General features: G+C 46.9%; 1 protein-coding gene across 1 annotated transcript; it reads right to left on the minus strand.

The window, feature by feature from the left end:
- Positions 1–357: 357 nt before the first annotated feature.
- On the minus strand, positions 358–22,256 carry Casr (calcium sensing receptor). Its single transcript, XM_051149872.1, has 6 exons — positions 22,035–22,256; positions 18,758–19,064; positions 13,662–14,546; positions 4,870–5,100; positions 3,612–3,735; positions 358–1,987 (listed from the first exon to the last, which is right to left on the minus strand). Exons 1-6 carry the CDS (start codon positions 22,217–22,219, stop codon positions 480–482), a joined length of 3,240 nt encoding a protein of 1,079 aa, XP_051005829.1. The 5' UTR covers positions 22,220–22,256; the 3' UTR covers positions 358–479.
- Between the last annotated feature and the right edge of the window lie 255 nt (positions 22,257–22,511).

The following is a 22,511-nucleotide window of genomic DNA, read 5'->3' on the forward strand; positions in this document are numbered from 1 at the left end:
AAGTTCTGTCCTCTGTCAATGTGTCAGTCTACCTGGCGACTATCTGGCTTTCAGACTCAGCTGTAGCGGTGGCAGATCTGAAGTCCTGTTGTTCTGTATCAGGACCGTATTTCAGATCATGCTATGTATGGAATCTCAGGGCAGGCAGGCAGGCATTTCTGGATATATGTGTTTTTAAAAGGAGGGACGTGGGTGGGTAGCTTAATAGCCTTGCACTTTCATCTGAGCTGGTTGTGGACAGAGCAGAAGAAAAGACGTCAGCAAACCTGGGTATGACACTGGGCTCTGGAAAACGACCCCAAACATGGCTCCTCTAACCTTGAGGAGCACACCAGTTTGCCGTTGTTCAAAGCAGTGCAATCGAGTACAAGCATTCGATGTACCTACCATCCCTGGCTTCCTGGGAAGAAAGGAGGGACCCGTCTTTATTCCTGGGACTCCAAACAAAACTCAGTCAACTGGATAGTCTTTCCCATCCATTAGGAGTGCAGTATGTTTTCCGTCACGGAGCTACCTCCACCGCTAATGACGAAGCTCCGAGAGGTGGACACGACCATTGCTGGGGACATTTCTTCTGGTTTTTCCAGTTCTGGCTGGTGATCCCCTACCATGGGCCCTTGCAGGCCAGTTTCTTGAATGGACATTTCTGAGTCCGCGTCTGCACACTGTAGTGGGAGCAGTGCCTGGTGTCTGCTCAAGGTGTCATTGCTCTTCTGGGCCTCCAGGGAGTTCTGACGTATCGAGTTCCTATGGGCCATGGCGTTCTTCTGAGGTTCGTCAAAGCTTAGAGAGAAGGTGACCGTGCCACTGCCGAAGATGACTTTCTGTTTGCATCGTGGCTGCTGTGGCTGCTGCTGTTGCTGTGGTTGGAGAGTCAGGGTCTGCTGCTGCTGTTCATGTTGCCTCAGGGCCAGCGGTTGCTGTTGCTTCTTCCTCTCTGGCTGCGGGAAAGGGTCTTCACTGTTGCTTTTGCTGCTGATGGAAGAGGAAGGAATGGAGCCCGTGGAGCCTCCGAGGCTGCTGGACCGCTTCCGAGAGACGTTGCTGCGGCGTAGTGTGGCGCGGGCTGCCACTTTGAAAGCATGCGCTGCGGTGCTGCAGCGCACCTCCTCGATGGTGTTTCGGGAAGGCTTGAAGAGGATGATGTAGACTTTATTGAAGAAGATGCAGGCCAGCAAGCCAAAGCTGGCTGCCAGGATGGCGATCACCTCCACGGCCGAGACAAATTTGCCGTAGGTGCTGGCGTAGGCCGGAATGAAGGAGATCCAGACGATGAAGAAGATGAGCATGCTGAAGGTAATGAACTTGGCTTCGTTGAAGTTCTCTGGCAGCTTCCGGGACTTGAAGGCAAAGAAGAAGCAGATGGCAGCCAGCAGGCAAGTGTAGCCAATCAGGGAGCCGAGCGCCATGAGTGAGCCCTCATGGCACGTGATGAAGATGATTTCGTCTTCCAGCTCATGGTTGCGGTAGCTGGAGGGGGGCGCCGTGTAGAGCCAGATCACACAGATGACAATCTGCATAAAGGTGCAGAGGAAAACCAACAGGAACTGCAGGTTGAGGCCCCACCATTTCCGGTGGAAGCTGGTGGGTATCTTGGCCTCAAAGACCAGGAGGACACGATTGGTCTTCACCAAGATGCACGAGATACAGAGCACGAAGCTGATGCCAAAGGCGGGCTGGCGCAGGCGGCATGTCCAGTCCTGGGGTTCCCCGATGAAGAAGAGGGAGCTGGAGAAACAGCAGAGTAGCGAGAAGAGCAAGAGGTAGGACAGCTCTCTGTTGGTGGCCTTGACGATGGGCGTGTTTCGGAACTTGATGAACACGCCCAGCACAAAGGCGGTCAGGAAAATGCCCAGCACCGCGAAGAGAGTGAGCGCGATTCCGAAGGGCTCTGTCCACGCCAGAAACTCAATCTCCTTGGCAATGCAGGAAGTGTGGTTCTCATTGGACCAGAAGTCATCCGGGCACTTGTCACAGGCACTCGCATCTGAAAAGGACCCAGTGCACATTCAGTTACTGTGTGGCACAGTCAGTGTAAGTGTGCATGTGGAGGGTGGATGTGGTCAATTAGATTTTTACCTATTGATGATATCATTGTTACTTTTTACATCTATCAAGAATAAACACTTTGAAGGTTCTACTGTAGGTGGCCCATTTTTTTTAACACTGTCTGCAATAGTTTGTAGTAGACAGGATCTTGCACTCCAGAGGTCTAACAGTGGGGCAACATTGTTTCAGATTCTGTCTGACTTATACTTAAAAAACAACAACAAGAACAACAACAAGTTAAATTATCCCTGTTTGAAGTTTTCAGGGTGGAGTTGTGGCATGCAAATGGATTGTAAGTAGCGTGGGTTACCGTAGTGAGGTGTATCACAACTGCTCCCATCTCATTGGTAGTCTGGCTGATTTTGGATCTGTGCCTGGGCTTTGTTGCCATGCCAGAAAAGATGTCCTTTCAGTTGAAGGGAGAGTGCCCCATGCATGTGTCACATCTATGTTCTCAACTTCCCAAGGACGGAGGCCACATAGTTATCTAGAGCAGCGGTTCCCAGCCTTCCTAATGCTGCAACCCTTTAATGCAGCTCCTCATGCTGTGGTGACACCAAACCATACAATTATTTTTGTTGCTACGTCATAACTGTAATTTTTCTACTGCTATGAATCATAATGCAAAGATCTGATGCAGAATATCTGATATGTGACCCCCAAAGGGGTCGCGACCCACAGGTTGAGAGCCAGTCATCTAAACGATGACTATTTACTAAGTTGTCATTGCCCATGTGGCCCTGCGCAGTTCAGAACAGAGAAGGGAGAATGGACTTTTCTGTTAGATTGGGATGGGATCCTGGCCATGTCATTTACTAGCTGTGTAACTTTAGCCACAGTTACTCTCCAAGCCTTGTTTTTCTCATTTCTAAGGTTGAGAGAAAGAGGAGCTTACCCATTATTGAGGTAAGGTTAAAAGAACAAAAATTATATTTATCTAGTCCTTCCAATATGCAAAAGTCAAAGCTTTATTTAAGAAGCATATATGTAGAACAATATTAATTTGTTTAATTATCACAGCCCCATAAGGGGTTTAATTATGATTCCCCTTTGGAAGAACTGGAGCGTGGGCTGGAGAGATGACTCAGTGGTAAAGAGTACTTGTTGCTCTTGCAGAGGACCAGGTTCAGTTCCCAGCACTCACATGGCAGCTCATGACCATCTGTAACTCCAGTTCTCAGAGATCTGATATTCTCTGCTGACACCAGTGGCCACCAGGCATGCACTTGGTGCACATACACATATGCAAGGAAAACACACACATAAAATAAATAGATATAGATAGATAGATGATAACGAGAGAGCTTGAGACCCAGGAAGAACACTATTGGAGGGCAGGGTTGGAGGCAGAGGCGCACGACAGGAATGCATATAAACACCTGGAACATTAAAAAGATACTTGACAAGGATTTTCTCCTCCATGTCGTTTCCAGCGGAGTGCAGGGCTGAGGCATGCTCCCCTTAACAGGCCGATGATTCAGAGCACCAGCTCTCCCATGGCCTTTGCTGACACCGAGGCAGGCCAAGCTCTGCGCAGGGCCTGTGAGGGGCTGATCCCTTACCTGTCTCATCACTGTACTCTCCATCAGGACACTCCACACACTCAAAGCAGCAGGTGGGCTCGCCCTCGATGATCCCCTTCCTGGTCCCTGCCAGACAGTCCCGGCTGCAATTGGAGAAGGGCACCTGAGGGCAGAGAACATAGAAGTGAGAGGTTTGCAGCTGGGGGTCAAGGTTAGCTTTACACCTCCTTTGACATGGGCAGAGTGAGGTGTTTGGGTGTATGGATCAGTGCGGCCAACTCTGGGTCATTATGTATAGAGAGTGGGAGGCAGGGTCCTTGGTCCCATTCCCTATAAAAGCAAACGCTGCTAAGGCCAAGTGTGGACACCCTTGATGGTTTGGTTCAAACACACACGCAAAGTCGGAGATCTCACTTAATCTCAGTGGCAACTTCATGAGATTTGTAAAGACATTCTTAAGATATAATTTATAGTTAAACACACAACAGTATTTTTGTGGTTGCCTCTACAAAATTTTCAGGCAGAGTCAGGTTGACTTCAAGGTTTGTTGGGTTCCTACTGTGTGCTGGTTTTCCGATCACATTTCGATAAAAAATTGAAATTTAACTTACTATTCTGTCAAGTAGTTAGGGACATAAATGACTGCATTGTAAGTATTATCTCTGTTATACCTTTATTAATGCTTACGCCTGTCATGCCCATAGCCTGATAGAGGACATTAGGATTATAGGGAACTGTACAGGAAATAGCTTCCAAGTAGGAGGGGAGATGAGCCCTGTAGCAATGACAATTATGTGCGTCGATGGGGCAAACGATAAGGTGATAATACAATAGAGGTGTTCTATAGAGCTGGGTGGTTAGTCAGTCTGGGCTCTGGTCATTGGAAATGTAGACAAGGGTAATTAGTGGGGGTAACACTTTAGCCTGTGGCATCACAAAACCTCCATTCTGAAAAGGCCATGGCACATTTTTTTGTAACTGAGGTGAGGACTTGCCCTCTGTGGATGAGATTCACTGTCATAGGAGACCTCCCCATGGTAAAGAGCCACTGACTTGAGAGATGTTTACTTAAACATTTTGCTCCGGTTGGGGGAAGTTTTAGCCTGGGAAACTTCATGACTAGCCAGGGAGTCAAAAGTGAGGTTAGCCATGAAGCGTAGGCTCCTGGTTTTCCTCTCATCACTATATACTCTTGAAGTTCATAGGGACCCTGGGATCTCAGAGCTGGGCTCTCAGAGCTGATGAAGCCAGCAGTTCTCTGTCTGCGGAGGCAGTGCATGGCCTGTTTCACTCATACCTCTCTGGAGAACCCGCTCCACAAGATCTTCTCCTCGTTGATGAAGAGTCTCTCTCCCTTCTTGGAATTGGCGTTGTAATACCCAACTTCCTTGAACACAATGGAGCCGTCCTCTGGGGAGAGGTGCCAGTTGATGATGGAATAGTTCCCCACCAGGTCACCAAACTCATCGAATGTCACCTGCTCCCCCATGTTGTTGGTGAAGTTGAGGTGCCGTAGGTGCTTCAGGACCTGAGGAGGACAGAGGGGAATGACTAGGAGCCATGGACCGCCACACGTGGCTATGTTGGATGTGTACTGTGGTACACATCCCGGTGAAAAGAGAAACGTGAAACCAAAGAAGTCTTTTTCCAGTTTTCCTTATAGTGCTTGCATATGTCCACAGTAGCTGTGGTAAATGGTGGAGGAAACACCTTTCTGAAGATAGGGAGGAAGAAAGAATATGTCTCCTGTGACCACAGTCAAATGACAGCCTCTGCAGGTGCACCATGACCTGTGGGACTGTGACCAGCAGGGCCAGGCCCTTCCTGGCATCTCCCGAGTTGGGTGTGAGGGACAGAGTTCTTGCTGTTTGCACCTTCTTCCCTCATGGTTGAGTCTGTGGAGATAGATGTCTTGCTGCCAAGATTCAGGGTAGAGTAGAAAGAAGAAACAACGAGACTGTGGGTGGAGCTGTGGCCACCACTGTTGACAGTCGTGGCATATCCTTAGGGATCACAGAGCCCTTGCACAAACAAGCAACTGTAGTAATTGCTAAAACACAAAAGTCACTTACATTTTAAAATACTAATATTTTACTGCCGTTGAGGCATGGCCCATAGTGCTTCAAGTTATTTAATCACAAAACAGATAGCATGGAGACCCTGCCCCTTTTTGAGACAGGGTCTCACTGTGTTGCTCTGGATGGCCTGGAACTCACTCTGTAGATTGCACTGATCTTGAATTTTATTTTTTTTAAAGGGGCTTTATGTATGAGTGCTCTATCTGTATTGACACCTGCACACCAGAAGAGGGCACCAGATCACATTATAGATGGTTGTGAGCCACCATGTGGTTGCTGGGAGCTCTTAACTGCTCCGCGCCCCCCCCCCCCATCTTGAATTTAAGAGATCCTCCTACTCCTGCTCTTGGGTGCAGGAATTAAAAGCATGCATCACCATACCTGGCTCCACACCCCACTTTATTGGGGAGCTGAGGTACAGAAAATTGAAGGAAGGGCTTTCTCCAGGATGGCTAGCCTGAGCTTGTAGGCAGCATGCCCTGCTGTAGCTCCTGTTCTTTGCCGCTGAGGCGCCAAGAGAGAAGGCCCAGTCATGAGTATGGTGTACTCATTTCCACAGGACCTCAGAGCTCCCCCCCCCCCTCATCTCTTGCAGGTCTCACTTGCCTACCTGAGGTGTGGTGAGTTATGGCTGGGTTGGCTAAAGTGTCTCTCTCAATTTGAGCACTGACTCCACTGGTCTGTGGATTGGAGGGCATTTAGAGGCAACATCCACTTTCATAGTTGTGTGTGTGTGTCTGTGTGTGTGTGTGTAGATGGGTACAGTTTCACCACATAGCCCAAGCTGGCCTTGAAATCTCAGTCTTCCTGCCTCTGCCTCCTGAGTGCTGGTATGACAGGCATGTAGCTTCATGCCCAGTTTATCGTTATTTTAAAAGTGCTTAAAGTCCAGTATCTAATCAGATACTGGGAAATAGTTTAGTGTAAGTACATAGAGTTGTAGACTTACTGGCCCTTCTGAGGCCCAAACAAACACCAGTTCTTCACAGTTATCTGATGTGTGCGACAAACTATGACAAGCCGTGCTGGCCTGGCCAGAGCCCCAGGAGAACCTCACAGAAGTGACAGGGCTTCTTAACATACTCTTGTATTGGTTGAACTCTAAAGTAAGCATTTATTGTAAGGACGGGAAACAGGAGTCACCTGGATTTACTCATAAGAACTCAGAGACATCTTTGGAGGCAGAAGTCCATAGCAGGAACCTGCTCACTCTCTGGCACGTCCCTGGCTGCTTCAGTGGGCTGGCTTTCTACAGTCTACCGCCTTAGTGTCCTCACTGCCCCCTGGCTGTCCCGGCTTTTGTCCCAGGACTTTGGGGAACAGGGGCTGCTCATTCTATGCCACCAGACAGAACCATCCTCGAAACTGGTGGGAATGGATCCCACCAAGGTCTTGTGCTACCCATTTTCTCCTGAGCCTTCGCTAGTGGTCATCAATCTCAGGTTTGCCTTCATTTTCACTTACTTCTTAAATCACTCTTGACTGGAGGGGGTACTTCACACAAGCCCCCACTTAAGAGTGCCACCTGCCCTTCCTACTTCCTCTTACAAAAGGTTTCTCTGTATGGTCAGATTTGTCCTCTCCTTGGGACCAAAGGGCCCTGTGCCCTTTAACAGTCTCCTGCCTGTTGCTCTCAGGAGCCCCCCTCTTCTCATCCCGAGAGCTCAGTGCTATGGCTGGTCCATCCTTCTCAAGATAATACTGGCTGAGGCCCTTCCATGGCTCAGATGAAGTCAAACTTCTCTAGGAAGCTCCCGGAAGCTCCATACCTTAGTCTCCTATGCATGCAATTGCTTTGTCACGGAGGATGCTATGGTTATAACATGTTGTCTCCTTCACTTGTCACACCAACTCTGGCTTTGCTGTGAAGGGAGACGAGATCAGTAGAGGGGTGTGAAAGCCTGTGTCCTCTATCTGCCACGTCTCAGCATCAACACTTACGCATATAGCTTCGCTGATGCCTCACTATGAGTTCCTTTTATATATGATGAAACTCGGCATAAAAGGCTCAAGCAACTTGCAGAAGTTCAGTTGGTAAGGGCTAGGGATGGGATGCAAACACACCTTTCCGCCTCTCCACATTGCCTCCCATAGAACTGGCCCAGTGTCCAGGGGAAAAGGTCAGTAATAGTTCTTTTTAAAAATTTCTTTCTTTTATTGTTGTTGTTGTTGTTGTTTTTGGAGATAGGGCTTCTCTGTGTATCCTTGGCTGTCCTGGCCTCACTTTGTAAACCAGGCTGGCCTCGAACTCATAGGCATCTGTCTGCCTCTGCCTCTGCCTCCCAGAGTGCTGGGATTACAGGAGTACCTTACTAAATGCATTAAAAAAAAAAAAAAAGCATCACTCTCAGAAAGAATGCTTTGCACATTATGGGATTATTAATATTAGATGTGGAGCTGACTGAATAGCAGATTACCCACAATCCTGGTAAAGTGTTATCTGGGTGAGCCCGTTGGTGTGCTTCAGAGGAGGCTAGCACGTGAGTCCAGTTGGCCTGGTGGGGAAGATACACACTTGATGTCAGGGGACACATGAAAGGAAACCCTGCTGCTAAGGTCACAGACCACCACGACAGGCAAACCCTGAGCTCAGCGTAAAATGGAGGACTGACTCTCTTTGTCAGCGAGGCTTCCTCTTCTCTGTCTGGGGGATCCCGGGCCCTTACATCCTCTACCTGCGGAATGTCACACAGCCCTTAGGGAAATTACAGGTCCAACTTCCTTTCTCCTTACAAGAACCCCTTCAGCAAGCACCTGGGATTCCAGGAATACCTCTCCATGTAAATGAGGCATCTCAGCCCTTCAGCCCTTCAGCCAATGACATTTGCCCACTCTGGATATCCCTACTCCTTTCCCACAGTTCTACATAGCCCTTGTATGAATAAAATTGACCTGGCTTCATGAAGCTGGTCCCGGAAGGTCATTTCTGTTCATGTTCACAGGCCACTTGTTCCTTCTGCTCCCTCGTTCCTGAGGACCAGTGACCAATGACTCCAGGAATGAAGGAGAGCCACAGACACCAATAGAACCTCCAGGTGGTCAGAGAAAACAAAGGTAAACTGGCCTCTCTCCCCAAGACTGGGGACCTGTTTGGTTGCATGTCAGAAGTCCAGGCTCTGAATCCCAGGACCTACACCAACAGCTGCCTCCCCAGGTTCTTAGGCTTTTATCTTCCAGCTGCGGGTTGCACTACTGGCTTCTGCAGGTATGAGGTCTTCCGGCTAGGGCAGAGCCATGCTACCGGCATCTTGTGTCCCCAGCCTGTAGACTGGGGACGTCTCATCTTCCATAAATGCATGCATGTGTGTCCATTGCCTATTGCCCTGCCTCGCTGAGAACTCCAAATGGTAGCACAAGCACTAGGAAAGCTAGAGCTGTTGGCAGCAATCTCTTTCCTCCTGTTTTAGGCATCTTGGCTCTTAACACACCAAGCAGCAGGTGGCTTCTCTCCTCTCTTCTGTCCGCAGCCTCCACAGTGAAACTGTCTGGGAGTAGGGAAAGATGGGGCCGGGGGCTGGAATGATAATATTTTATGTCTAGCTAGTTATCTTCCACAGACAGATGACACAAACCAACACCACTGGCCGCACACATTCTGTACCACTGTTGGTTCTGGCTGGTTCGGCCATGCTCCTAACTTGGAGGAACAGTACCCCAAAGTCATATTCTCGAACATTTCACATTTTCACTAAAGAACTTGTTACTTTGGAATTCTATACTGCAGCCTCCTGAGTTTCTCATTTGCCCCACAATTGCCCTGAAATCCTGTTTTCTTCCCACATACTTTTCTAGCATACTATAAGTAAACAGAACTTTTAGAGCACATGATAATATTTAAAACTCAGATCCTGCTGGCATCAGTGTAAAAACAATGCCGGATGGGCCTGAAATTGAGTTGAGATAATCAGGTACATTCTGGTGTGGGTGAAGTCACTATTCTCTTAACAATTTTTATTTTGCATGTATGGCTGTTTTGCCTGCTTCTATGTCTGTGAGCCATGTGCACCCTGGTTCCTCCAGGAGGCCAGAAGAGGACATTTGATCCCTGGGAACTGGAGCTACAGATTATTGTGAGCTACTGCATGTGGCTGGGAATTAAATCCAGGTCCTCTGGAAGAGAGCGTCCAGTGCCACCATGCCCAGATTGAGAGAGAATACACACACACACACACACACACACACACACACACACACACACACACTCACTGGAGTTTTAATCAGCCATAGATAAGAATTATGTCATTAGCTGAGAATGGATATAAACAAAGATTATCTGATGAAGCAAAATAAGCTAGACTCAGAAAGATAAATATCACATATTTTGATGTTTTTTCTGCTTTGTGGGTCCTAGATTTTATGTAGATATACAAGTCTCATCTGTAAAACAGAAGTGAGACTGTCTGGGGAAGCCTGGGGATCAAGAGCGGTGAGAAGGGTGAATGATGGGCTAGGGACTATGGTGAAAATGCATGACACATTCGGCTGAAAATGTCTTTGTGAAGCTCGTCACTATATGCAATGAATGTGTCAACCAAAATCGATTAAAATAAAAAAGTATTTAGGTATTTCTCCCAGAGAAGGCATCCTTCTGCTTTCAGAATGCTAAAAAGAAAATGATAATTCCACAGAAAAAGAAAACATAAAATTCTCCTTCAGATATATGTCAACATAATGTGTGGCTTTCTTATTTTCTTTCTGAAGTGATGGGAGGAAAAAGAATGAGCAAATCAGGGGAGAGAAATGAAGACATAACGGGATCACGGGGCAGTCACCAAACTCTGAGAAGGACAGGGTGTCTTAAAGAAGAGCAGATGAATGCAAGTTCTGAGAATTTCACTTTCTTCTATGTGCCAATATTTCCATCTTGTGGTCTTTGAGGGTATTTCCACCAAAGGGCTGAGATGTACGCTTTGTAAATATGTATGGGAAGCACCTATCTGCATGCATTCTAAGAGGCAGCAGAGTTTAGCCAGAAATGCTCCACGCACTGGTAAGGCTTAGTGTGTGGCCAAAGAAGCTTAGGCTTAGCGGGAGGCCAGCAGTACTGAGGAAGAAAAATGAAGAGAATGGAAGTCCATGGGAGTCTGTCTGGAAAAGATTTCCAGGAAAAACTGAATTTTGACAAAAAGGGAAGGTTCATGGTGGAAAGTGCTTGGAAATAAAACATGGCGCTTCTCGGGGGTACCTTTCACAGAGTGTAGATCTTCCTTTTATGGGACATAAACTTGAAGAGACGAAAGGCAAAGATGCCATACTAACGGCTAATGAGAAGATTTCTGCACCAATAACTAACAAGTGATCTGAAGGTGGAGCTGGGCAAGTGGCTTAGAAGAAACGAGTACACAGTAGGCTTCTTTCTCCATAGGCCTTGATACTGCTGCAGCATCCTCAGGATACACTTTCCATCCCTGCCCCTCCTTTTAACCTTTTTGAACCTAAAGCTGCTGCAAAGGCGGTCCACAGCGACACTGGGGAATAAGGAACAGAAAGATGAAGATGGAGTCATCTGTGGTGGGGACACTTCTGAGCCTTTGCAGCAAGAACAGCCACAAGTTTTTCTCCCCCGCCCCTTGGGCAGGTCAACTTGGTTTGGGTTTTCTATTACATTACTAATAAGCTCGAATCATAATTATAGTCCCTCTCCTGACTCAAATTTGGCCTCGGCCATCTTACTTCCTGGTCTGGGAACTTCTTTCCTTCCAACCTTACTGACTCCTGTAGCATTTTTCAAGGGCCAAGGTCTTCCTTTCATGGGCTGTAGATGTGAAGAGGCGAAAGGCAAATGATTTTTACCACCCAGATGTTGCCCTTTAATTCATCTTACTTAAAACTCTGCGACTGAAGCAGAGTCCTGACGTCTTCGCTGTAGCCTAACTGTCTGCATTGGCTGCGGGTCAATGTGAAGGAGGAGGTTTGGGTACCCCCCTCCCCTCCCGCAGAAGTTAGAGACTTTGGCAGTGATGTTTGAGTGAGACTTTCCAACTCAAGAGAGGCCAGGAAGCTGTGAGTCCTGACTTGTTTTTATGAGCCTGGACAGTTACTCCTTAGAACTGCATGAGAGTTGCTACATGTTCTTTGTTTCTTGGTATCTTCCCTGAAATGCGTATGGTGGTTGAAATCCGTATACAAAGCTGTTTTACTGATTTTTTTTTTTTTTTTTTTTGTCAACTGATTGATTATGAATATGTTAAAGGTATCACTTTGATAAGGGCTGAGGAGATGGCTCAGCTGGTAACAATGCTTGTGTGATGACCTGGGTTCTGATTTCTAGCCACGTATGTAAAAGGCCAGACATGATGGCACATCTCTGTAGTCAGAGCATTGGAGGGAAGGAGGATGAGACAAACAACAGGATGCTCATCAACCATCCTTGAGAGAGCGATCAAAGAGGACACCCAAAGGTGACCTCTGATCTCTGCATACATGTGGCACACATGCCCACATTCATGCATGAACATAAATCATACCCCCCACACACAAATTATTACTATGTTAATCACAGATTTGTTCATAGCTTGCAAGTTTACAACTTGCTCTCACATACCATTTCGTTTTTAAAGGAAACCTGGGTGGACAGCGGCTTAGACATGAAAAGTCCATGTTGCAGGGAAAGAGGCTGCCACTTAGAGTCTTGGCTTGCCTAAGATCACAGCTTAGAAAGGGGGTGCTGAGGCTGAATCATGTGATTCAGGATCAAGAGGTACCCCACTCCATTCTTATGCAGTCTCTCTGATACATTCTGGAACTAAGAAAAAGGAAAAAGTGTAAAACGGAGTCTGACTGAAAGACCAGAGTTCTCATGGAAGACACAAGCAGCCACATAGGATGCGACTCAGCCCAGTTTCCTTCAGAAGTTCCTGAGATGACAAACCTTGTGATGTCATGTCTCTGTGTACCTCAAAAATCCCATTGACTAACCTTTAAAATTCTGGTAAAACTTCACTTAAGTCCTGATTTTTCTGTAGTTAGGGCTGGTGTTTTTTGTTGAAACACTTACCTTTTTAGGTTTGCCGTGCCTTTCATATATGCACGTGTCCTAAGCTTGTGCTTAGCTGGCTAGCTGGCTGGTCCAGCCTGGCTGACTGAGACAACGGCAGGCATGGTGTCTTTCCTAGTTCTTAGCACATGGGATGCAATAGGTATTGAACAAATGCCGGATTAGTCACAAGGGAAAATACCTTTTTTTCCCCCCTGAGATGGGGTTTCTCTGTGTAGCCTTGGCTGTCCTGGACTCACTTTGTAGACCAGGATGGCCCCGAACTCACAGAGATCCACCTGCCTCTGCCTCCTGAGTGCTGGGATTAAAGGTGTGTGCCACCAAGTCACACTAGATCAGTTCCCAGACACTTGAGAACGTTTAGGAGCAGTGCTCCAGGTGTTGTGGACATCAGGTGAGGGGACAGGTGGGCTGGACTTTTCCAGCAACAGCTAACTGAACACCATCAGTCTTGTAGACGTCAGTTTCTCAGACATTTGAAAAGGTTTCATGAACCCAAAGCCTTACTGTGTGCTCATTTTGATGTTGCAATTTTTGTGGTCACTTTGATGACTAACTAATCTCGTCTTAACGGATCTAGAGTCACCTAGGAGATGGAGGCATACCCCTTAGTGTGACATGAACATGCCTTCAGATAGGGCTAGCTGAGGAGAAAACACCCACTGTGATACTGGCACCACCCCTCTGCCTGAGGGCCTGGATATAATGGAGGGAGGGGAAGAAAACCAGACTGCTAGTAGGTCCTTTTCTCTGCTTCCTGGTTGGCCAGGAGGTGATCAGTTCTTTTAGGCCATATACTATTATGGGTATAGTGTCTGTCCCAAGCACATATGTCTCATAGAGTGAACCCTTGGAAATTGGGAACCCCAGTAAATCCTCCTTTAAGTTCACCTCGCAGGTACTTTGAGGTCACCTTGCCACAAAAGTAAATAATGTAGCCATTGTATTTCTTTGCTGGGTCCCCCTGATTCCGCCTTATCACTGAGAGAACTGCTAGCTAAGTGAGAGACTTACCTGCCAGGCCTCAACCTTCTTGATGTCTGCACACGACCCGTTAGTGAAAAGCCCTCTCCCGGGTGAGCAGGTGTATATATCCTGCAGGGCATGGGCGATGGAGTAGACGGCTAAGTACACGTTGTAGGATATCCGTAAATGTTCGTAATCCATGTAAGGGGTCTCGACACTGCTGATGTTCTCATCCCCGGTGCAGAGGGGCCGGAAGGCGATGGAGCTGTTGCTTAACCTCTTGCCGCCTTCCTCGTGACTTCTCACGAAGGTGTCCGCAGGTAAAAGTCCTTTGGCGCCTTCTTGCAGGTGGCAATTAAACGTTTCTTCCCAAAACTCTTTAGCAAAACCATTGTGGACAGACTTCCGGGGATGGACTTTCTGCAGGAATTCTCGGAAGCCTGGAATCTGCCCGGCCTTCAGACCGAACCCAATGGTGCCTCCGACCACGTGGAAGTACTCAGGCATAGCAATCAGGGAGGAACTGGCCCAGGCCTCGCTGGCCAGCCAGATCCTGCCTGTGATATTGCGCCGCACAATCTCCTTGATGAGGGGCTCTAGGTCTGGGCCGCTGGAGAAAACGACAATGACTTTGGCGGTGGAGTTCTGGATCACTTCCACCACCTGCTGGATCTCTTCCTTATCGGAGTACTGGGAGATGAGCTCGCTGAAGTCAATGCAGATGTCTCTCTCCTCGGCTTCCTCCCGGAACTTCTCAATGCCTGGCCGGCCGTAGTCATCATCGGCCGCGATTGTGCCCACCCAGTTCCAACGGAAGTACTCGATGATGTCAGCCATCGCGGTGGCCTGGTGTTCGTCGTTGGGGATGGTGCGGAGGAAGGATTTGAACTGGTTCTTATTGCTGAGGAGCCTGCTGGAGGAGGCGTAGCTCACCTGGGAAGAGCCAAGGTCTGAGAATGAGTGACAGGGAGGTGCCAGCTGAGTCTCAAAGCTTCACTTAACGTCACGTATCAGACGCGGTCAGTGTGGGCAGGATGGAAATGTGGGTAAAATCAAACAGTTCTGCCCTCAACATGACGCCCCCTCTAGTTTATTGGGGGGAGGGGAACTTTCTAGTTCCCAGTGACTGATTCATCGTGATGATGCTTTTAAAACTGGGCCTAGCAATAGACTCAACTGCTCCATAGTGGATTGCGCGACTCTTCAGGGAGTCTCGTGCAGTTCCCTGTGCCTCATTGCTTATACTAGGTCCATGTGGCGCATGTCCAGCCTGTTGGGCTCAGGCTTCCCCTTACTGTTATGGATGCCTTGGATATAAGCCACCTCTGGGAGAACCAGCTTTCCTACAGTTACAAACATGAGGCTCCTCAGAGGACCCTCAAGAGTCCTTCCTCCGACTCTGCTCATTTTTCCCCCCATTCCCATTTCCCAGCATTCCTCTCCTACTTGGCCCTGCTCTTTAGACAAAACCTAACACCAATTGCAATGAATTCTGAGAGCGGCTTTAGCTTTTAGGCTCGGTTAAGTTAATCAGGCTGAGTATGTGAGCTCAGTCGTCCCGCCCTTCAATAGCAATATTGAACACCGCTAAATATCATCCAAAAGACACCGTTTCTTCTCTGGACTTTTCAGGGGTTCAACTATCATCCACAGCCCTTTTCTTTGCTCAGTGCCAGGTAAGTAGAAGACTACTTGCCTCGCCTTTCATGTGAGTCTCAAAAATATTACAGAGGCTGAAAAACAGGCCCGGAGAAGGTGTGTGGTTGACCAGTCCACACACTGTGCTATAGGCAGCTCTACATTAGCTCATAGGTGTCGGTCAAGGAAAGAAATCCTTTGATGCTCAGAGATCACTGTCTGGAAGGAGCTCAGACACCATTAGGTTGTACAGAGCTCTGCAACATTTATGCATATGTATATGTATATATATATATGTATATGTATGTGTGTATATATATATATCCACAGAAGACAGGCAAAGGAAGAGCTGAGCAACCCTAGTGGGAGTGTTCAGGCTCCCCTCCCCCCAGGGCCTTACTAGATGCCTGAGAGTTGCAGAGACTCAATACCCCTGATTGGGCCCCTGGTAGCACCCCTGGGAGTCATCACAGCTCACCAGCTCAGGAGTGCCAAGTTATTAGAGCATTTCTTCTGATGAACTGGACAGATTTCCTTTCAATAGAGTCCTTCTGGGAAATGAAGTAGTGTTTAACAGCAATTGTTCACTAGTTTCTAATGCACCTTCGACTTTTTCAGAAAACAAGCCAAAGACATTTACAGGAAGGCTTTTCTTGTAGTTTTTACTAATGGAAACAATTAGCTCTGTTTTGACAATGTTTTAAAATAAACACCTCCAACAGGCTTCTTTTTTTTTTTTCCCCCTTAAACCAATTAAGTCTCTATATACAAAAAAACATCAAAGATACCGACCTAAGAAAGACTCCACCAAATCTGCCAAAGGCAAGCACAACTTCTCTGACAAGGGCTTTGGTCTAAGGGGCTTGAACATGAGACTGATAACTTGTTTATCCGAACGATGCCCTCCCGCAGAAAGTCAGGATCCAGGCGATTAGATGAAGCGATTTGTGTGCTTGTTATCAATTCTTGAGAGCCTATTTGGAGGTTCTAGCAGGGGAACACAGCTACTTATATACCCTCGGCTGACTGCCCCCCGGCGTCCCCCCTCCCCCCGCTATGTAGGGAAGGCCTTCGTTGACCACGTGAACAGCGTGTTCGTGGAGTGGTGGGGGAGCAAGGGAACACCTGCCTAGCAAGCGGGATCAGCCGACTCAGCCCCGATGATCAGTGGGTTGACAGACAGACGTCTTAGACTCAGGAATTTGCTCTCACATCTGCCCATCATTGCTCATTTCTTCATCTTCTTTTGAAACAAAACAAAACAAACCAAACAAACAAAAACCCCAAAATGGACCAAAAATGCTTATAAAAGCATACAAATTAAAACCCAAACTATCTCTCATGGATACATTCTCTTAATGTATTTAATATAATATTTGATCTGTTTTCAAATGGCAACCTATTAAGTCAGGCAAATGTCACTCAGAAAAAAAAAAGTCTTTAAAAGCACAGCAAACTTTTCTGAACTGGGGAAAACTACATGGTAATCCATGGCCAGTTTCTTCCAGCTGGTCTTTTTGTTATCTCCATTTGATGGCGTGGTTGACATAGTGACAGGGATGGGCCCATGGCTCTACCCGCGGAGCCAGTGCTTCCCAGCCCTGAAATGCAATGTACTGGGGGAAGAATTGAGGTTGGACTGCATCCTAGCCTACCTACCAGGAGCCTGAGCTCTGCAGTGTGGCCTGAGGCAGAGGGGTCTTTACATCTCCCTGAGTGATTCTAACCTGAAGCCACAACGATATTTGACTAGTCACCATTATCACCAAAATCGCCATCATTGTTATTATTTCATTTTTTCCGTCTTGTTTTGTTGAGACAGTGTTTCTCTGGGCAGTTAGTGTGCTTGGCTTTTTAAAACCTGGCAGACTGTGCAGCGTTCACTATTCTAAATGTACTATGAAGGTAAGCTGAGACAGCATCACTCACTATAGAGAGCAGGCTGGTCTCATGCGCGCAGAGATCCACCTGCTGGGATGAAAGGTGTGTGTGTCACCTTCCCAGGCAACTAGAGTCTTCTTAACACTTTCATCCTTCATGCTCTCAGTCTTCCATTCTAGCCATGCAGAAGCAAAGCTCTCTGTTTCTTCTTTCTTTACCTGATGCTATTTCTGTCTTCTGCTGACAACTTACCTTCATGGTGCTTTGAAAACAATGCTGCACAGTCTGCCAGACTTAAACATGCTCAGCACACTGACTAAGACAGACTGAGTCAGAGCAGTTTGGTACAAAAATGACAGAGCCAGGGCTTTCCTATGGGGAACATTTTTACTTCCTGAAAGTGAGACAAGCGTGCCTTTGCTGTTGCAGAAAGTCTGCTAAAGGAGTAAGGCTACCAACAAAGGAGCAGGCCCCTTGCAACAACGTATTCATTGCATTTTGAATATTAAATTAGGATGTTAAACACTGAAAGAAATGAAGTCTGATCTTTAATTTAATTTACAATGGAAGACCATATCGCAACCAAGCTGAATCTGTTTTCTTATCCATGGACATTTAAGCTGCTTGTGATTTTGACCAATGACAAAGTGACATAACAGATCTGTAGTTATTCGTTCAAAGAAAGGTTGGCTTGACAGGTCGTAGTGCTAAAGGGGGAAAATCAGGTTATAAAATGGCATTTAGAGTTTATTGTCCTTTGGTATTGGGGGGGGGGAGGAATGCAACTTTGTATCAATGCTTATAAAACACTTTCTTTGGTGAATGACTGGTGTTTGAAAAGACACCTACCTTCTGCCGCAGGATGGAGACTTTGTTCATATACACTCTGTAAATATTTGTTGGGAGGGGAATTAAAGTGTCCTCCAAGCATGCTTCAAAATGTGTGAGTCATTGATGAAGCTCCCGTATTCTGGGGAAGCTTTACTTTGCCCTGAGCTAAAGCTGATCACAGAGAAAAGAAACTTGGAGGGTAAAGAACTAGGGGCAGGTAGTTTTGATTTGAATGGTGAGCCTCACATCATAGGATCTTAGTCCTTTTTGATAAAAATAGAATGTCAGTTATTAAAGGAGTGGAATGGAAAAATAGCATTGAGGAAAAAGAGAGGTCAAGTTGTATACACGTGAGTTACATTGAAGTCAATATTGGAAGAGCAGAGAAGGTCTTATTGACATAAAGGTCTCAGAGAGCCCAATGCATTTTCCCAACTACTCTTGTGCCTACAGAAAGCCACAGAGGACACTGCCAGCATGAAACCCTCCAAACCTGCTTCTCCTACTCCATGCCTTTGGGGTCCATCTAGGGAGATGCCAGTTGGGCTGGAGAGATGGCTCAGTGGTTGAGCTGCTCTTTCAGAAGACCTGAGTTTCATTGCCAGTACCCATGCTGAGTGATGTGTAACCACCTATGACTCCACCTCCGGGAGATCTGACACCTCTGGTCTCTTGAAGGCACCTAATCACACATGCATGCGCGCACATGTGTGTATGTGTGTGTATGTGTACACAAACAGAATTAAAATGATTACAAAATAATAAAAATAAGTCACAGAAAGGAAGGCCGGTACCTGGGGGATGTAGAAGAGCCCCAGCAGGTTGGCTACTGCAGTGGAGACACCCGAGCCGGTGGCCCCCACCACAGCTATAGTTGAAGGGATGTGCTCTGAGCAGTTGCAGAACTCGTCCAGGTTGAGAGAATCGATTTTGTTCTGGGCCACAAAACTCAAGGTGGCCTCCAAGGCCTTGGAGACGGTGTTACAGGTGTCGAATATCCTGTAGCCCAGGGTCATGTTGGGAAGAAGGGCGGGGCTGCTGTTTATCTCCTCTATGGCGAATATCATGGCTTGTAACCACCGAAATCCTCGGAAGTTGTACCTGGAAGGAAGACAAAGGGGATGTGGGGGTTGGGGGTGGGTGGGGAGACTCTGGCCAGTTGTTGGAGTCAGGACCATCAGAGCTGGGCTCCAATCTCAGCTCTGGTACCCTTAGGTTTGGGGCTGTGCCCTCTGAGGTTCAAGGTCCTCTGTGTAAAAACAGGGACAAGATTTTTCCTTTAGGCTGCCTTTAACGATTTCATGAGATTGGCTAAAATTCTTGTCACAGTGGATTCCTTTGGATTAGGGAGCGATAATAAAAAGGACTATCGTTGATATTTAGCTGAATAATCTATAGCTGCATTTTCTAGCATAAAAATTGCAGTAGCTGGTGTGAAGGCGTTTAGTGAATGCAAGGCATGGCTGGGTGTGGTGGTGCATGCCTGTGTGGTGCATAATTGACAGGCTGGAGCCAGAAGGCTGGGAGTTCTAGGCCAGCCCTGGGCTATGTAGCAAGTACTTGCCTAAAAAAGAAAAAAAGAAAAAAAAAAAAGAAAAAAAAAAAAAAAAAAAAAAAAAAAAAGCACCAGAGGAATGTAGATAGGTTAGGATATTAATATGTGGGAGCCTAAAAATAACCTCAGGTTTGCAGATTTGTCACAAATTTAGACTGTGACATTCCTGGAGGTGAAAGCAGACAGGGAAATGAGAAACATCAAGCCTGCCAAGAACCGTAGCGAGATGGCAGTAAGAGATGCCTTAGGAATTGTGTGCTTTGGGCTAACTTATAATTTATGTTTTAAAAAGTGACCACTGCTGTTTTTCAAAGGACATTATTTTAAGTAAAAATCAAATAAATCAACAAAGAAATGGTGCAAGATTTTAATTCTCCCAGACTTGGAAGTGGGGGTGGGGGTAGGCTCCCTGCTGAATAAATGTGTTGACTCAGCAAATCAGGGTCCAGAAGGAAAAACACCACAGGCGACAGGCGGGTGAGCTCCTCCTCTGTGTTGTGGGCCCATGACTCAGTGATGGGAGGAAAAATCTGACCCACTGTATTCCACCATATGGTGAAGTTTCCAGAGTTCCTGGTCTAAGGCTGAATGTAAAATTTTCAGTGTCACTTTGTTCCTTTCAATATTTAATTACTTGTTTCAAACTTGTAAGATTATTAGGAGATACTAAATTATTTTTTACAATATAATGTAAATATTATTTTTATAAAACTAATGCCAAACTGGCTTTGCTATCTTTAATACGTTTTCAGGGCAAGCATCTTGTTTGTTTGGAAGTCTATTCCATAAGGAACAATGAAGGCAACATTTGTCCACGTGGGTCATAGGAAGATACAGTCAATATTAATGCCATCCTGCATTTATTTTTTTCTATATTCACAAGAAAAAAATGTGAAAATGTTCCTGGCTTTCCTTACGGCATGAGCAGAAATCCAGTTTTGAGGGTTAATGTTGATTTTTACTTTCCTTTTCCAGCTATCAGGGGGTGCAAGGCAGAGTGCTGGTTCCCTTCTAGAAGCTGTGAGGTGCAGAGGGAAAGTGCTGCCCTCTGAGATGCTGAGTCACATGTGATGTGGGCTCAGGGCCTCTGAGGCTCTCCTACCTGAGTGAGGTGACGCTCTGTGGCAGTCACATCCTGCTAGGGAGCTGATAGTGGCTGGATGCCACAGTCTAAAAGGGTCACAGTTAAGGAGGGAGCAGCGGGGGTAGGGTGGGAGGATGTGTGTGTGTGTGTGCGCGCGCGCGCGTGCGTGCAGGTGTATAAACAGAATGGTGAAGTGTTTTAAAAAGTCACATATGAGAGGAATTGATACTAAAACAAATTGCCTTGGAGAAGGAAAAGTGTGGGGGGACACATTAGCTGTCTTCAAGTATTCTGAGAGGCCACGAGATACCTAAGTATTCTACGATGTCCCGTCTATACCAGGTACATTCTCTGTGTGTGACAGAGTCAAAGGCAGGGAGTGTGGAGAATAGGACAGAAGAAGGGAATTCAGCTTTTTATGAGAAAGACGTTTTAACAGAAATAGTTTCAAATTGTAGTGGGCTGTATCTAGAAAAGGCTTGCTTGAGTCTCCCTCCCCCCCCCCTTCTCTCCCTCCCCTCCCCCTCCCCCCTCCTCCTCCTCCTTCATTTTGGTTTTTCAAGACAGGGTTTCTCTGTGTAGCCTTGGCTGTCCTGGACTCACTTTGTAGACCAGGCTGGCCTCGAACTCACAGCGATCTGTCTGCCTCTGCCTCCCTGAATGCTGGGATTAAAGGCGGGCGCCACCAGGCCTGCCTCCTACCCTGCTTCTTTTAGCTCTAAATTCCCTTGATAATGACGAACAACAAACAAGGGCGAGGCAGCTGATATTCACGGATCATTGGGGCATATAGGTCAAAGAGGAATTTACTACAAAAGTTTATCAGCTAAAATGAGTGTCTACCGACACATGTTTCATTGATTAATTGATGAATGAATAAATTAATTAATTTTGCAGCTTTGAGGAGAGAACGCAAGTGCATTCTAGGAAGAGCTGTACCACTAGGCCAAATTCTCAGCCCTACGAATTTATTTATTTATTTATTTATTTATTTATTTATTTATTATTTTTATATTTGTTCGTGTTTTTGAGACAAGGTCCTGCTGCTGAGACAGGGTCTTGGTTTGTAACCTGGAACTCTCAACTTCCTGCTCCAGTGATGGAAATGCAGGCTGTACCATCCTGCTCAGCTCCACTCCTTCTCAGTCTTGCACCACCATGTGCTGTTTATCAGTACAGGAAGAAATGATGCTCTGGCTACCAAATTATTGGCCCTTGACAGGCCTGTGTTTTCTATTCCTCATCCTTGGCGTTTTGTTTTATTGGAAAAAGAAGTCTTTAGAGAAAGAAAATGAAGGGCCCCAAAAGCCTCAGCACGACAACCATTTGTTTTCAAAAGGAGAGAAAAGGCTTTTAATGCCCCTTTGCGTCCCGTGCAGCTTTCCTCCAGCCACGGAGAGACGGACAGACCCTCCACTCGGCCTTCCCTTACCTAATGCACTCCACAGACTCTGGTCTTGATTTCAGATCTTGATCTTTGGCTGCTACTCCAAAATGGATAGGGAAGAGACCCCCAAGGATAATGTCCCCCTTCTTTTGGGCTCGCTGGTCCGGCCCATAGGCAGAGGAGTGCCAGGCGAGAGCCAAGAGGGCCAAACAGTAGCTGTACGACGCCATGGCTCTGTCTTTTCTCCAGGGAGACGGGCAAAGGTACTGGTGGCTTGGGGGCCTGAGAACTCCCCCACCCTCGGTGCGGTTCACGCCTTCTGGTGGGGACACATGTCTACAGAGTGGTTAATGACAGAACAGACGGGATGCTGTTTGTTTCTCCATTTCTACTGCCTCCATTGCGGGGGTGTAGGGTGGCTGGTCCCCGAGTCCTGAGAAGCGGCATCATGTAGAGGCTTCCCGGAGATGTTTTCTAAAAGAAAAGAGACAGCGAATTCAGCTAAACCTGTGTCCCATCTTA

This window comes from Acomys russatus, chromosome 8, assembly GCF_903995435.1.
Source record: "Acomys russatus chromosome 8, mAcoRus1.1, whole genome shotgun sequence".
Taxonomy (NCBI): Eukaryota; Metazoa; Chordata; class Mammalia; order Rodentia; family Muridae; genus Acomys; species Acomys russatus.